Source organism: Poecilia reticulata, linkage group LG7 (assembly GCF_000633615.1).
Source record: "Poecilia reticulata strain Guanapo linkage group LG7, Guppy_female_1.0+MT, whole genome shotgun sequence".
Classification (NCBI taxonomy): Eukaryota; Metazoa; Chordata; class Actinopteri; order Cyprinodontiformes; family Poeciliidae; genus Poecilia; species Poecilia reticulata.
The window spans coordinates 17,706,557-17,722,782 of NC_024337.1; the positions used below are offsets into that span (position 1 = coordinate 17,706,557).

The following is a 16,226-nucleotide window of genomic DNA, read 5'->3' on the forward strand; positions in this document are numbered from 1 at the left end:
TTTTATTACGCCAAAGCAGAAATCGAAGTTGGATGACTCTCAGACCTCTTGCTGGAGGGAGTGTGGTGTGGCCTCTGCAGACTGTTTTCACATCTTTTGGGACTGTKCACAGTTGAAAGCATTCTGGAAGGATGTTAATCGAGTAATCTATGAAATTCTGGGTATATCTTTAGCCCTMTCATTTTCYCCTATGTACCTTGGAATACCCCCTGAAGGACTAGATAAKAAGGACACATATATGTTGAAGATATTTCTGATTGCAAGCAAGAAGGCGATTACTAAATGTTGGCTCCAGCCTAGACCTCCTACCCTGAAGCTTCTTGTGAATATCATAAACTTGATATACAATATGGAAATGTTGACATTTACAATACGTCTCCAGAAGGAGAAAGGARAGAGACTGTGGGAAAAATGGGATTATTTTATAACCAAAAGTGTGTAACAGTTGATGGTTGTGATTCTACATCACTYAGACAGACACCTGGGAGCTCTCTTTTGTATTTCGTCTGTGTAATTTTATACTGTGAAATGTCTGCATAGTGATGGTCATCAGTATGACTAGCTGCTACCTGTCCTAGCCTTCATGTTATAAGTGTATGTGTTTTATAAAAACAAATAAAAATAAAGTTTAAAAAAAAAAAAAAAATTGAATTACCCCAGACTCCTAACACTATTTCTCTCTATACCATTAAGTATTGTTAATTTGATTGATTATCTGTATAAAATTACCAAATTAACACAATAACAAATGAGATTCACAGAGTCAGCAATTGCCAGCTAATCAAAACCCATTCGTCAGCGCATATTCTGACATCAGGTGCTGCTCAGCTCATATTTCGGTTCTCCTGCGAGGGTCAGAGCCCTGCCTCTGATTAAAACCCTCCATACATTACTATCCATAATTTATGAGTTTAATGGGACCAATAAATGTCATCCTCACCTGCCTCACATCTGACATTGACATGCACATTGCCATCAGTGTCAGCAGTATCAGCCGCGCTGTAGCCTGCAGAAGCTGCAGTAAATGGTGACGGCTGGTGACCTTGCTGTTTAGCTCGCTAATCTAATATTTCCCCTCAACCCATTTGTATCCCTATGAGCCAAATGGGAGGAAGGTGGGGGTGGTACGGATAATGCCATTTTGTTTTTAGAGGCGGGAGCAGATGGCTATAACAAAAACAGTGTACCATCCCAGGGGATACATAATGTACGTGTAACACTTCTATGTTCGTCTCAGCTCCAGTAGGTTGATTTCAGGACAGACACACTCAAGTTTTCTGCATTTATTCAAACAAAAGAGGAAATCAAAAAATCTGTCCAGCAACTTCTGCCTCACAGATACAGACAGCAACAGAAAAAATGGCAGCTAATTGTGGTATTTAACATAAACTACTACTACTACTACTACTTTACTAAACAAAATCAGTTTAAAGAATAAATAAAAAAATTTTGACAAACTTCTCATCTGTAATACTGTTAAAATAAAAACCTGTAACATACGTAGGGGCTGTTCTGTAAGTGTCGTGGATTCAAACCATTATGTTATGCCAGTTTCTTGTTTCTTAACCAGCTTTGATTTGCAACAGTAGTTGATTTGTGAAGTTGTGTCCCAAAAGGATGTATATCGGCCCCGAAATATGTATTTTTACAACATATTCATGTGCTTGTTCTAAAGCGAGGTTTCCTTGCCCTTATTTATTACAGGGAATTACTACGGCACACCTCGTCCTGTTCACATTGGTCCGGAGAGTCCCCCCATCACCTACCAGGAACACCGTAACCTGCTCAGAAACTTCCGCACACGCAGCAAATCCCTCAGCAACCTGGAAAAGGCTGCAGACGAAGGCAGAAACGGCGAGGACGACTTCGGCAAGTGTTGCAAAGCTAAATTATGCCATAAATACTATTGTAAAGAATACAGAAGCTAATCAATGCTTCACTTTGCACAACTCAATAAGTCGCATTTTATTGTTCAGAGCTCAAAAATATATGAGTACAGAAGATATTGTTTGTTGCAAAGCTCTGCACAGTATCCAGTGTTCCTCTATCTATAGCTCGAGTCTCTGATCCCCAAATTAATCAATCATTAGCACAATTAGTATGCTGAAAAGTCTCGGTGGAGCTGTGGCCTCATTGATTGTTGGATCTCCTCCAGAGGAAGGTCGTTTCGTCTTAGGATCCCTAAAACAAGCAACGACTAAGCAGATAGGCTAGCATAAAAACTGAGCCAAAGCATAAAAAAACAGTGAAATTATGGTCAGAAGATAGACTTACTGGAATAAATGTATTAAATTCACCTTGCCAAGAAATAAATTCAAATATATTGAGTTTTTGTCATCCAAAGAGCTTATACTTATTTTTCATTTGTGACAGAATCAGAAGCTGATTAATCATAAGTGTTGAAACAGATTCAGTTTTATAACTCTAGGAACAAACAGTCAATACAGAAAAATTTCACTGGATGTGAAAATCTTGCTTTTAATATACAATGAAAGTAAAAGCATGGTTAAAAAATTAATGGGCAGCTACTAATGACTCGATAAATACCAGGAAAAAGCAGTCCTGTAAGGTAAGGTAAGGTAATTTTATTTATATAGCACATTTTCAGCAACAAGGCAATTCAAAGAGCTGTAGTTCCTACACTGCAAAAAACACAAAGTTTTACAAAGTCTTTTAGTCTACTATTTTTTCCGCACTATAAGGCGCATAGAATAGACGCTACAGTTACGGTTGCCACCCGTCCTGTATTGAACCTATACGGGGCGCGATTTGTTCCGTACTCTACAAATGTGGATGTGTAATAATAAAGAAGTGTTCCCCGAGTACTTTATATAGTAGTCTGCCCCAGTCATTGTTTCACTCACGGTGTTGGTGTTGCGATATTGTGCCCAACTGCTTTCTGGGTAACACAGACCAACCGACACGCTGCCGCCACAGTCTCTGTCTCTCTTCCCCCGACCCCCACGGCTTTAAATGTATAGGGGCTGGTCCCTTGGTAACCCTAGTCGAAGCACCTTGGATGAATATCTAAAGCTACTTTGTTGAAATAAAGAATGTCAACAGAACAGTCCGACTCGGGTCCGCGAGGAGAGCCTTCCGCAACTGGGCCGGGGCGTGGCCGGACGATGGTTACCCTTCTCCGTTCGCGCACAGCATGTTGGTGGAGAACGTGGTGCTAAATGACCTGCAGACGACCTGATTATCAGGTCGGTAGGTAGATAGGTCAGTCAAACTTTATTAACAAACCAGCGTTCTGACAACTATCCCAGCATGCACCGCGCTTCTTCTTCTACAGGGGAAAATGAAGTCGGCGGCTGCTCACTGTAGTTGCTAGACCTGTTGTGGCTCAATATTGGTCCATATATAAGGCGCACCGGATTAGAAGGCGCACTGTCGGCTTTTGAGGAAACTCAAGGTATTTAGGTGCGCCTTATAGTGCGGAAAATACGGTAGTTTCTTGTGCAAATATCTTATTAGACTTGAAATAACCTTATTTTAAGTCATTAACTTCATAATATTGATTTAATGTGTATTGGCTATTGAAAACAACGTGGGAAAACAACTTCAGTCGCACTGCTTAAGACTCCCGTCCTTCACTTTCGATGTCCGTCATGGCGCCTCGAATAATAAAGTGATGTAGTTGCTAAGCGTCAATTCAGGAAGGATAACTTATAAAAACAGACCTTCCTGTAACATTTCTAATATTGCTTTTATTTAGTTGATTTCACTTTAAAATTATCACAGGTGCTGCGCGATCGGCTGCACAAACAGAGAAGGATGCAAACCAAACTACTTGCGATTTTATTTTATAACTTTTAATGAGGAAAGTTACGGCAGCGATGGATAGGAGCCGTTAATCGTAATGAGTAGCAGCTGTCAGCCCTCGGTGTAACCGCGGATTTGCAGCGAACATTTTATACGAGATAAGAAGATTAACGTTCATATACTTTATAAGTAAGTATGATTAGAAAGATGTCAAATATCACATAATGGAGAAGGTAACCGTTGGTAACCATGGAGATAATGCCTCACCGTCATGCAGCCTAGCATGCATGGAAAAAACTGGTTAGCATCTCGTGTTTTGTTCGTTTTTAAGTTTGATCCGGTGTTCAAGGGGAAACACTGTTTATGACATAGTGACATAAATGATTTGGTGTGAATTCAGGAAAAGTTGGTAATTTGATCAGGAGTGAGGAGGTACGTGTAGGTTTCTAGGCTAGCGGTTTCAAATTTTTGTAAATGCTGCCATCTATGATCTCCAACCAGGTGTGTTACAAATTAGCTGGGCGGGAACAAATTGAAGCCATGAATAAATTGACAAAAACAACTTTGGAAAACAATTTTAGTTGCTCTGTTCAATACTCCTGATCTCTCACTTCCATCATGATGCCTCTAATAATTAAGTGACGTAGTTGAAAACTGTCAATAATACACCTAAACAGAGAGAGGCTGGACTGACCCAAACACCAGGTCATGTCTGCATGTCTGCAGGTAACGGTAGTCATCCCTCTGCTGTCAACTCAGGGATTTTCTTGGCACAATTGGCAATATTTCAGACAAAAAAATTGGAAGGTCATCATGTTTCTGTAATCGGCCAGAAAACTTCCCTCTGTGCACTACTAATTACGGTTATATTTCTTGAAAATGGCCTCAAAACAACAATATTATCGTTTATCACAATAACTTCTGGGACAATATATCTTCTGACAAAATTTGTTATGGTGACAACAGGCCTAATTATGAGTCAAGAAGAGCATATAGGGTGAAGTAAACAAAAGAAGAAGCATCACAGGGAGGTGGTTTTGGCAGGGAGGGAGGGGAGGTTTGAGGCATTAAGCCAGACTGCTGCAGAAGGAGAAGGAGAGAGGGAGTTGGAGTGGGTGGAGAAAAATGCAGGCAGGCAGACGTCCAGATAATTACAAAGAAGGATAGCGCTCCAAACAGTCAGGTAGGTTCGGCAGGCAGTCGGGACCAGTGGGGGTGAATGCAGGACGGAGTCTGAAAAGAGAGTCGTCCAACACTCTGACCTCTGCTGAGTCATCCTTTCAAGTGTAACTTTGTGGGTGGATTGCTCGGCGGTACTTGTCATGTGCAGCAGGACTCTGGGTGCCCCCAGTGTCCGAGATCTCGCCGATCTGTGTTGGAGCTGAAAGCTGAAGGACAGCTACAAGGGCAGTTAAGGGGGAAAAAAATGCTGATTTTCATTCTGCTTGTTGTGTGACACGCATGGCCACACAGTCTTGCTCCTCAGTGGGCGGACAGAAGTGGCAGAGATGCTGACTCTCCATGAGTTGTCAGAACAAACATCAATACATTTTGCTTGCAGAGAAACTTTCTTGTTTAGTTGGAGATGTAAATGTTTGTGTTTTAACTTTTATCGTTATCGTTACAGGTGGCTCTGCAGGAGTAAGCATTCCTATTGGCCACCGGTCCCCCGGTCGGCCCCGGGCATCCAGCAGCGGAGGCGAGGGTCATGGCATAGAGAATGGGATCATCGGCAGCAGAAGAGGTGCCAGAATCAGAGGCATGATGCCCGATCACTGGGAGCAGGCGTTCAGTGACCCTGGAGAATCACTTTACATCGGGTAAGTGTTCAACCTGGCAAATAAAAGTCTAACAAACATTTATTTATGTTACCTGAGGAATGAGACTAAAAAGAGGCTTAGTTTGGTCTGTAAAGAACAGCCTTTTAATGACAATTGTTGTCTAAGTTGAAAGGTTATTTCTTATATTTTCTTAATCTATTCTAAATTTACACAAATCTTACAAAGTATTTTAGGTCCAGTTTCTAGTGCAAATATTTTAATGCATTTTAAATAAGACAAAACTAACTTACAAGTAAGTTTTCAGGAAGAAATAGAAACTTTGATGAAAAACTACTAATTTCACTTTTAATGTGGGAAAAGTGAAATAATCTGCCAGTGAAACTAGAACTTTTTCATCAATATTGTTTTATTGTCTTAAAATAAGCTCCTGTATCTTCCTTAAAAGGCACATTTGTCTATTTCAAGTGCAACAAGATATTTGTACAAGAAACTTGGACCAAAAATAAGATTTTATGTTTTTGCAGTGTAGCAGATAATTTATGTATTGAGAGACATGAGGTGAACAGGTGCAAATAAATCAGTGCATCATTTGTGGTTAACATTAAAACCTAGAAGATGTTTTTCTGTTCCAAGTTGAAGCATACAGAGAAATCTTTAAGTCTTTTCCGAATTTCTTCTGATTTCCTCATGCACTTTTCTCCACAGGTATTTTTATTGGATTTGCGTCTGAACGATATAGATTAAAACTGAAGAAGGCTGATTTTTCATTTTATTATTCATTTCTTCCTGCTTAAAGACCAATTTGCAATTGATAAAGAAATTCCAAAATGTTTTGATATCAAATGTAATGGCACGTTAAAGATATTATGATGCTTAGGGCTCTAAAAAGGTCAGATTTTGTAAGAGAAACAGGCCCACAGCATCACAGGTCTTCCTTCATACCTAAGAGTAAACATGAGGGCATATTAGTCTTTTGTTTTAAATCTAACTCTCATACAATGTTTGTTGCCAAACAACTAAAGTTTAGTATTATTTGAACAATTCGCATAGTGTAAATTTGTCATCAGGAGTTTTTTTTATTTATTAGAACCTAATTTAGTTTTATTCTAGTTTTAGTTTTAAATGAAATTTACCATAACTGAATTATAATGTCACAGCGGAAAGGATTTTTAGGTACAACAGATGTTTCAAAAGAGCTCAAGTCTTTTTGGCTAAATATTTCTCAAGAGGTTTTTTAGCTAATTCAAAAACTCACAAGTTAAATTTTTGTGTAATAACTTAATAAAACCTAAGTCAGTATTTTGTCCTGCAGCATAAATAAAGGAATTCTGGGGATGATTTTTATTTTTTTTTTCCAAGGAAGTGAACTCAGAAGGTGAACAATAGATTAGCTAACAAACCCAAATATAAACAACTATTATTGAGTCAAATAACATAAATATATAAGAACAAATAAAACTAGAGAGTATGTAACCATAGATTTCATGTCTTAAATACTGAAAATGTTGGACTATGAAAATCTCCCTTAAATCCACACAGAGATGATAATGCAATGCTAACATGATTAATAATGGAATGATGTGAAAAACACTGAATTAACATGCCCTCCAGTAGTGAACACAGCATTTAGCATGCTATGCAGGAATGTTACATCACAGTTTTTTAAAATAAAGTCTTGTGTATTTTTAAATATATTACATACATGAATAGCCACCCATTTGTTTTTAAAACACACTGAGGCTGCTTTCTTATCACGCTTTCCCTTATTCCAATCATTTACCATCAAAAGTGAATGCTTAATCCTAATCTTGAACCAAAATAATCAAATTTTACCCAAATATTAACCTTCACACCTTCCATCTCTTCAAATTTGTTACAAATGCAATTTGTTTTCCAAATTTATAGCAAGTCCTTTGTAAGTTTGTTCCTACCAGGATATAAAACCGCTTTCACACACACACTTGCACACATCCTGTTGTCTTCCTGGTCATTAGAAACACAGCATCCTTCCTCTCTTCTGGTGCCCTGTGCATGCAGCCGGGTTGATAGCCATGGACCATTTGGCTGATCCAATGGAGCCGTGGGTGAATCACGAAGGAAAAGGGAGTGGCTGCATATTAGTGTCTTTTTTTCTCTCAGAAATTCTTAAAGCCAAGTAAGTTCAAGTAGTTAGTATTTAGATGTTTTTTTTCCCATTAGCAATTTAGCCAGCTGTTAGCTAGAGGTAGTGTTGTCTTTCATTATTGAGTCAAAGTAGTCTTGTTTTGGTTTCGCAGCAGTAATGTAGAACGGAAACACATGATTTCAATTAATTATTATAAAATCAGAACACAGATGCATTTGGAGTGTAAAAAAAGTCAAATATTATCTAAATTAAAGTTTAGGGGTCTAGGAACGAAAGGATTTAAATTTTTTTTTTTTWAAAGTTTTCCATGAGTAGCTGGACTATGATTCACTGTAGCTCAGAGGAGTGAAATGTAGTCAATAACGTCATGAAAAATAACAATTATATTGTAATTTTGCTAGCTGATAGCTCTGAAGGCTAAAGTTTTGTGTGGGATAGTTGTGGTGCAAACTGAAGGACCCGTTTGTAGATTCTGGTGAAAATGGGTTCTGTTATCCTCCCCACATGGTACCACTGGTACCAGATTATAATTTTCTGAGAGAAATATCATCAATGCAACAAGTTTCCCGTATCATCAGTCAAATAAAATGCCAGCAGAACTAGTATATTTTCATTTATATGAAATAATTATTTTCTTATAATAAACTCCATCTTGCTAAAAAGTCACTTGCAAGTTGATTTAGTTTTATTACAACAGTACAAAGATATTTGCACTATAAACTAGACCAGAAATACTTGGTAAGATTTTATGTTTTTGCAGTGAAAGCAGTTATTTGTATAAATGGACAGATGTATTTTATAACAAGTAACTCATATTTTTACATCTGTGTTATTTTCTTTATTTTCATTTTTTGTGTTTTTTCAGTACATGGCCTTTAACCCCAAGTTTCCTACCAGTTCATACATTTGAGTATTTGTGCTTTTGTGAGTGGGATTGGATGAATGTTTATCCTCTTGCCCAATAACTGCTAGAGATTGGTATCAGCTAACTCACTCATTCTTTGGTTACCTAGCAACCCACTCATTCTTTGGTTACCTAGCAACAACCTGTGGAGTAACTGCCACAACAGCAGTTTAAAGTTCTGCCACTTTTCCTCCTCATAACTCCTTAAAAAAAAAATAGATTGTGGAGTGAAAACTGGATGAAACAGGAAAGATCACATCAATAGTTTGGCAGTATTTTAGGTGTTTAAAACCAAAAGACTAATCAATAATTATCAATGCAAATTGATGTGAAACATTTATATCGTGATACGTTTTTCAGCCATATTGTCCATCCCGTCTTTGACTTAAATTCAAAAATATTTTATTGATCCCAGTTACAAATTAAATGTTGTTGTAACTCATATTAACTAAAATTCATTGTGCATTTTTGCCAGGTAAACACTATTTTTGTCATTTATTCAGTGTCATAATTTGACTGAAATTGGTGGCTCTTCTTGTGCCCGTTTTCCTACCCAAGGCGCAGCCCGAGGAGGACCAGCTGGCTGGGCCCTCGTCCCTCAAGCAGAGAGACCAACTACAAAAATGAATGTGAGCGTCTTTGTTTCTTCTTGGTTTTCCTTTCCTGCCCCTTCTCTCCCACCATGCAATTATCAGCACATGAGCAACGTATTTAACATTTGAACATGCTAAATGAGGCCACAAATTTGTCATGCACGGAAGCCGCAGACACAGCAGGCTTGTTAGAGTCAAATGAGATAGAATGAGCTTTTGGCCGAACAGTGGCATGTAAGTGATTAACGCCTAAAGCTCTGAGCTGCTGGAGAGCGGCCAGACCTGCTGCACAGGCTGGCAGGGTCAACATGGGGAGAACATGTGACTGGCATCCATGTAATCTGCCCGTTTCAAATAAAAATGTCATTCATGATGTCTATCTGTGATCACAGCAACATTAAAAAAAAGAAACAGATTCAAATGCATCGCTTTGCTTCCAGCTGCTCAGTCAGGTGTAATGCCCTTTCTTTACCAGCAGAAGGCAATATTGCATTCATTTTGGTCTGCTGTTAAAGGGATTTTGATGACTTTTATTATCTGCTGCTATAATATCATGCATGTCTAGATAAAGACAACACATGCTTACATTATAAGAGATGAACCAGGGGAATGCGCTCAATCTAAAACACATTTTGCAGATTTTTCTGATGTGATGTAACATTTAAAAATAAATTAAAAAATGACCTACATGATTCTGCAGAGCTTGGTCAAGCAAATGGATTATGTTGCCAAATTTAACTTAGCAGACAGTCAGTAATGGATTCTGCTTTTAAAGCAATCTCTCCACCATATGCTTTGGGTTGTGTAGCATTTCGTTAAAAGCCATCTGGCGATTGGTTCGTACTGTTAAACTCTTTTTTTCCTCCCTACTAAAACCCGCCACTTCCAAGCATTTAGTTGTGCATGAAAACCTTGGACTGTTTCCACTTTTTTTTTTGTCTCCTGTCTGGTGCGACTCTCTCATTAATCAATCTCTGCATCTTTTTTGAGTTTTTCTCTTTACTTTGTTGATCATCAGGGTTCACGGACCTGCCTGAGGATCTCAGGGGTTTCCCTGTCCATGCACACTTGATCAAGGGCTCCAGAGGGTTTGGTTTCAACATAGTCGGAGGCAGCCGGCCAAGAGAGTTTCTCCAGGTCTACAGTGTGACGGCAAGTGGCCCCTCCACTCTTAAGACAGGTAAAAACTTTAGAAATGAAAATAATCTTAGCTATTTAGTTCTGGGTTCCAACTTGAATTTTTTCAATCACTACAAAAGAGGCTTTTGCTTGTATTTGTTAACATAAAAGCATCTTTACCTTCAACTAGTACAGTTATAGCATTTAGCTTATAGAAAATTTTGATCTGTTTATTACTGAGATCTACAAAAAACTACCAGCAATTTGAATCCCAACATGTTCAGTTACAGAAAGGCATAGAGAGCTGAAAAAGAAAAAACAAATCATCTTTGCAATACATCGTCTTCCTGGCATCTGCAAAAGTCTTGCTCTCTCTCGCTCTTTTACAGCCTGTACAAATTGTAGACTTACGTCAACATGTCATAGAAAATACAGTTTTCTTTAATTCGCGGGCTTTTTTTAATAACAGCTCAGTGAATTTGATAACTTTGAGTTTTTTTTAATTCTGTAACATCATCCACACTGAAGAGTGTTGTCAGCATGAACTTACAATATTTGAGAAATATTATTTGTTTTGTGAAAACTATTGAATTGGCATATCTGCAAACTGTAGCTATTATTACTGAAGTCATGGAAATGTTTTGGTGTGTTTGAAGTAACAGTAGGGCAGGACGGCATGCTTGGAAAACGCATCACGATATTAGGGTTTCATATCAGTCGATATCGATAATTATGATTTAGTTTTGTGTTGAAATATCTGAAATATCCACAATTTACTTTTGAAATGTTCTACTCATTTTTTGCTCTCACTCCCCGCCGTTCTTTCTTTTTCTTAAGCGGTTATGAGGCACGATAGCAAAACCTTAAACTGCTGCTGCACAAGTTACTCAGGAGATTGTTGCTAGGTAACCACAGAATGAGTGAGTTGCTAGGTAACCAGAGTGCGAGTGAGTGAGTTGATTCCAAAAACCTTGCTTAGCTGATGTTGAGCGGCTAAAGTTTTCCTTCTGCCAACATCCCCCAGAATGCTGTGCGGTTCTGGATTCATTGAAATGATTATACATTTAATCAAACGTATTTTCTGTTATGGATCAGTCTGTAATTAAAGTGTTTGTACATCTTTTCCTCACCTGCAGCTCCACATCTTTATTTTTACATACAAGAGAAAGTGTAGATAAAACCCTTTAATCCTGGTGGCTAGTAATCCATAATCTTGCTATCATAACACTTGCAAATACAGTGGCGCACATCCTGTTTACAGACTGTCACGCAAATCCTCACAGAGGCAGCTATTACCGCTCCAGGAGGCCAGAGCACAGGCTGATCTAGTTCATATCTGTTAAATAGGCTGCTTTAGCAAGATTACTTTTTCGGATTAGTCCGCAAGCGCACAGAAGCACAGATGAATTTTATAAGCAAACACAGAGACGCGGACGAATGTCTCTGCACTTTGCATGTTCAATGTTGGGCACAAATCAGACTTGGCTATCGATTACTGATTCACTTGAAAAACAACAGAACTGTACACAGTATGGACAAACAGATGAGATCCTTAATGCAGGCATGATATCCARCAATGGAAGTCTGCATCTGGCAACATTTAGTTTGATTTTATGTCAGAAATTTTCGAACTCCTGCAGTCAGAAAGTAAAGCACCTTGACCCAGAAGTTCAGCCTAAATGGTTCTGGATGGTTTCCTTCTAGTTTTACCGTCCCGTTAGTTCTCAGGTAAATGGGCGCAGCACTTCCTCCTCTTGTATTCATGTCCTAGAAGAGTGCCGACCATCCCATGAACCTGAAACCTTTCAGCAGTATTGCAGATGGTTGTCATGGAAACATGAAACTGCTTGGAGATGTTGTTGTACCTTTTAGCTTCTCAGACAGCTCTCACCTTTCAGCATTTTAGTTCCTTTGAAATAAACTGAATGTCTGATGAAAACCTTGAAGACACCAGTGGTACTGGTCAAAAGTAAAGAATTTAAAACGTGACTCTTACGCTACTATTAGCCGTCTTTCTAGGCTAACCATGAATAAGTTTATGCTATTTTTAGGATAAACAGCAATTTAGTTCTTTTCACAATTTTATTTGTTTACTCTTTTGCCTACAAAAGACCAGAGTTGGATTAGTAGCCAGTTATATTTACTTCAGTAACTTTTTGAAGAAAAAAAACAAAAACAAAAAAAACTTTTAGGAGTATTTTTACTATCCGGTGGTACTTACTTTTGCTTGAGTAATGTTATCATGAAGTATTGCTACTCTTTAGTAAAATGTTTGGATACTTCCTCACCAGACACAGACAGGCATTTTATGTTAGTTTCATAAGATTTGTATTGAAAGAAATTCATTTTAAAAATATTTTCATTTGCCTGATGTTATATTGTAATTATGATGTTAATTTGAATAATTTTCTTTTAGGTCCTCCAAATAACAACTTTCCACATAGTTTTTCATATTGTTCTGTCTGATTATGCAGTTTTTAAATCTTAAATGATTGATATTTTTAACAGTTACTCAGTACTTGAGTAGCCTTTTTACAAAACACATTTTTACTCGAGTATTGTTGTGGATGGCTAATTTTTACTTTTACTAAAGTGAAAATATGTTGAAGTGTTGCTGCTCTTACTGGAGAGTAATTTTTGGGCCCTCTACCCAACTCTGTAAAGGACATGCTGGTTTGCATTACACAATAACCCTTTAGAAAATAGGGTAACAATGACATTTCAAAATTTCTCCAAAACAAATATGAAAATGTGTGTTGCGTGTTAACCAGTGTGTTTTGTTTTGACTTCATCAGCGGACATACTTGTGTACATCAACGATGCTTGTGTGTTGGGAATGTCTCACAAAGAAGCGGTAGAGATGCTCAAGTCAGTGCCTGTGGGCCACAGCATAGACATCGAGGTGAGAAGGGGGTATCCAATGCTCTACAACCCGGACGGTCGCCCCAAGCAGCCGTCGCCAAGGTTACTGAACGCCGAGGACCACCATGTCGCACCTACCACCACCCAACCGCAACCTCTTCACCAGCTACCTCGCCTTTCAACTCCTTCACCTCAGAGCCAGCTCTTTAACGGCTACCACAGCGACAGAGGCTACGTGGAGCACGGCGTGACCCTGGATGCCAACGGAAACGCCACGTCTTACGCGTCCAGACAGCCGCCGCCGTACAGGCGCTCCAGCGTGAGCAACGCTGCGCCGTTCTCCCCAGTGCGGCCTCCGCGGTCACACAGGAGCTTAGCCAGGCTGCAGTCGCTGGACCCGACGCTGGCCAGCCAGAGCGACAGTGAGGTTGTTTCTGCTGTTGGTTCACACAGGTAAGAGCCCGAACTTTACCTTTTCAGACGCAGTGATTACACTGTAAATGCAAAATAGTATTTATTTGAAGATAGTAAGTTGATTTAAATCAGTTTTAGTAAGTTACTTGGTATTTCCAACTCTCTACTTGAGTTGGATTAATTTAGAAAAAGTACGTTTTTGGTGATGATGGTGCATTTGGCTCAGTACTTTATGCATCCAAGTACAAATGCTTTACTTGAGGTTTTTTTATATTCTGGAGGCAGTAATTTATCTAATCTGACTCATAATAATGAGATAATCCCGGTGTTACCAGGAGCGTAGAACACCAGAATATTTATGTATCATTTTATCTTAAGCCAGGTTACAATCAACTAACTTGATGTTTGTTTGTTTGTTTGTTTGTTTGTTTGGTTGTTTGTTTGTTTGTTTGTTTGTTTTTGGGCCATTAATCAATTAGTCACATTTTTTTCTACATTCAAGAGTCCAAAGCCGGAACCTTTGTTTTGTGTTTCTGGTATTCCTGTAAAACTGACACACAAGTGACACCTGGAAACTTCAATGATGGCCGACAGCGAGAGTGAATTCATCTTTACAGAATTTTTTTAATACATTATGAGTTTAAAATATTTGATATAATTAATAATTCTGTGAAGTGGGAGAGAGGGTTGCTGCAGTGGAGCAGGCGTAAAGCACAGCCCACATATGGAGGTGTTAGTCACAGGTTTGAGTCCCAGACTCATGACCTTTGCTTGCTGCATGTCTTCCTCCTTTCTCATTTCCCACTTTCCTGTTTGTCCTCTCTCAAATAAAGGCCATTAGAGCCATTAAAACCTTAATAAAAAGAATTGGGACAAAGAGGAAGGTCAAGGACTCAGTCAAACTAGTTTGTTTATTGTAAGTTACATTACCAGTTGTTTTTTGTGATTTTTGTGAACTGATTTAGAAAAATCAATTCTAAATGCTACTTGATTTAGAACTGATTTTTTTTACTCTTAAGAGTTTGCATGTGTTTTCTTTAAGTAAGATGTAGTTCAGTGCTTGCCTGCTTTTCTTTCTCCTCAGAGCGTCAATGATACGAAATCACAACAATAACTCCCTTACGACACCGCAGCATCATTTACGTTATGGAACGTCGAAGTCGTCCGAAAGTGACTTGTCCACCTGCACCATGCCGGGGAGCAGGCTGCCGCTCCCTGAGTCGCCGCGGAGACCGTCGTCTTCCTCCGGCGGGCCCCGCAGCGCTCACTCCCACCTTTTCAGACCGCAGACCTCCCTTCTCAGACCACCGCCCAGCAGAGAAAGCCCCCACCACCACGGCGTCAACGGTTTCCATGGCAACACCAGCCCCACTGCCAGCCCCAGCAGCGTTTCCTCTCCTGGCGCGATGAGTGTGGGCAGCGTGTTCGGGGGATTCACCGGAGGGGAACTCGTTCCAGTGGCCTTGGCCCAAACCGAAGGAGACAGGGGCCTCGGGTTCAGCCTGATGGCTGGTGGTTCTGGAGGCAGGTTGGCCGTGGTGGAGAGAGTCTTTGACAGGAAGCAGTGCAACTCCCTGCAGCCAGGGGACGCTGTGGTCAAGATCAATGGAGCTGATGTGCAAAGCCTCAGCCTCATTCAGGTAATAAATAAAAGTCAACCTAGATTATTTTAACAAGGGCTGGACAGTATGGCTGAAAAATGTATCGCAACATCAGGGTTTCATATCAGTCTGTAGTAATAATTATTTATTCAGTTTCTGCTTTAAATATCTGAAATGATGCCAAACTGTGGTTAGAACTGTGGTGTGACCACAGTTCTAACTCCTCCTCTAAACTTTTTATTTTTAAGCAGTTATGAGGCACAGTGAATCCGAAACTGCTACAAGTTACTCAACGGGCTGTTGCTAGGTAACCAAAATTGGGGGAACTTGGAACTGCTTCCAGGTTCCCCCAACATGTTCCCCAGCATGTTGTTGCTAGGTTACCGAAGAGGGAGCGAGTCAGTTGATTCCACCACACTGGAAAAACACAAAATACAGTATTTTGATATAGTTTCTAGTACAAATATCGTTGTACAGTTGAAATAAGACAAAACTAACTTACAAGTAACGTTTCAACAAGAAGTAAGAGCTTGTTTTTAGTAAATATTTTTTTAATATGGCAGATTAATTCACTTATAACATGGGAAAAATTTCTTGTTATAAGTTAAATAAACTTTCAGTGGAACTGATACTTTTTCATCAATATTAAGGAATTATTGACTTAAAACAAGCTCCTACTTCTTGTTTAAGAGCAGATTAAGTTAGTTTTGTCTTTTTCAACTGTAAAAAGGTATTTGCACTACAAACTAGACCAAAACTACTTTGTAAAATTTTGTGTTTTTGCAGTTCAGCCATGGTTATCTGGCAGAATTAGAGAGAGTAACTATTGAAGATTCTATCAGACGTATTATCTATTGATATTGATCACATATCCATCACAATATATTTTATTGATTTATTGTCCAGCCCTAACTTTAACTTTAACTCTTGAAGCTTTGCTTAACAATGTGTTTCAACCCCAACTTTTYCTTTTTTGTAGATTCAGACAATCCTGCAGGAACACACGAAACAGGGAGAAGTTATTCTGCTGGTTTACAGAGGAGGTAAAATACTCTGCACCCA

At 39.1% G+C, this 16,226-nt stretch overlaps 1 protein-coding gene across 2 annotated transcripts in view; it reads left to right on the plus strand.

The window, feature by feature from the left end:
- Window positions 1-16,226, plus strand: part of magixb (MAGI family member, X-linked b) — a 76,848-nt gene that overhangs the window by 47,017 nt on the left and 13,605 nt on the right. Inside the window, exons 1-7 of one of the 2 annotated variants that reach the window (XM_017305838.1) lie at window positions 5,506-5,585; window positions 7,584-7,701; window positions 9,134-9,204; window positions 10,187-10,348; window positions 13,083-13,602; window positions 14,648-15,203; window positions 16,144-16,207. In XM_017305838.1, the coding sequence (XP_017161327.1) occupies window positions 7,598-7,701; window positions 9,134-9,204; window positions 10,187-10,348; window positions 13,083-13,602; window positions 14,648-15,203; window positions 16,144-16,207 (1,477 nt within the window). In that variant the 5' untranslated portion in view covers window positions 5,506-5,585; window positions 7,584-7,597. Of the gene's footprint in view, window positions 1-5,392; window positions 5,586-7,583; window positions 7,702-9,133; window positions 9,205-10,186; window positions 10,349-13,082; window positions 13,603-14,647; window positions 15,204-16,143; window positions 16,208-16,226 lie in introns of those variants that run through there. The other variant, XM_017305839.1, reaches the window with a different exon arrangement.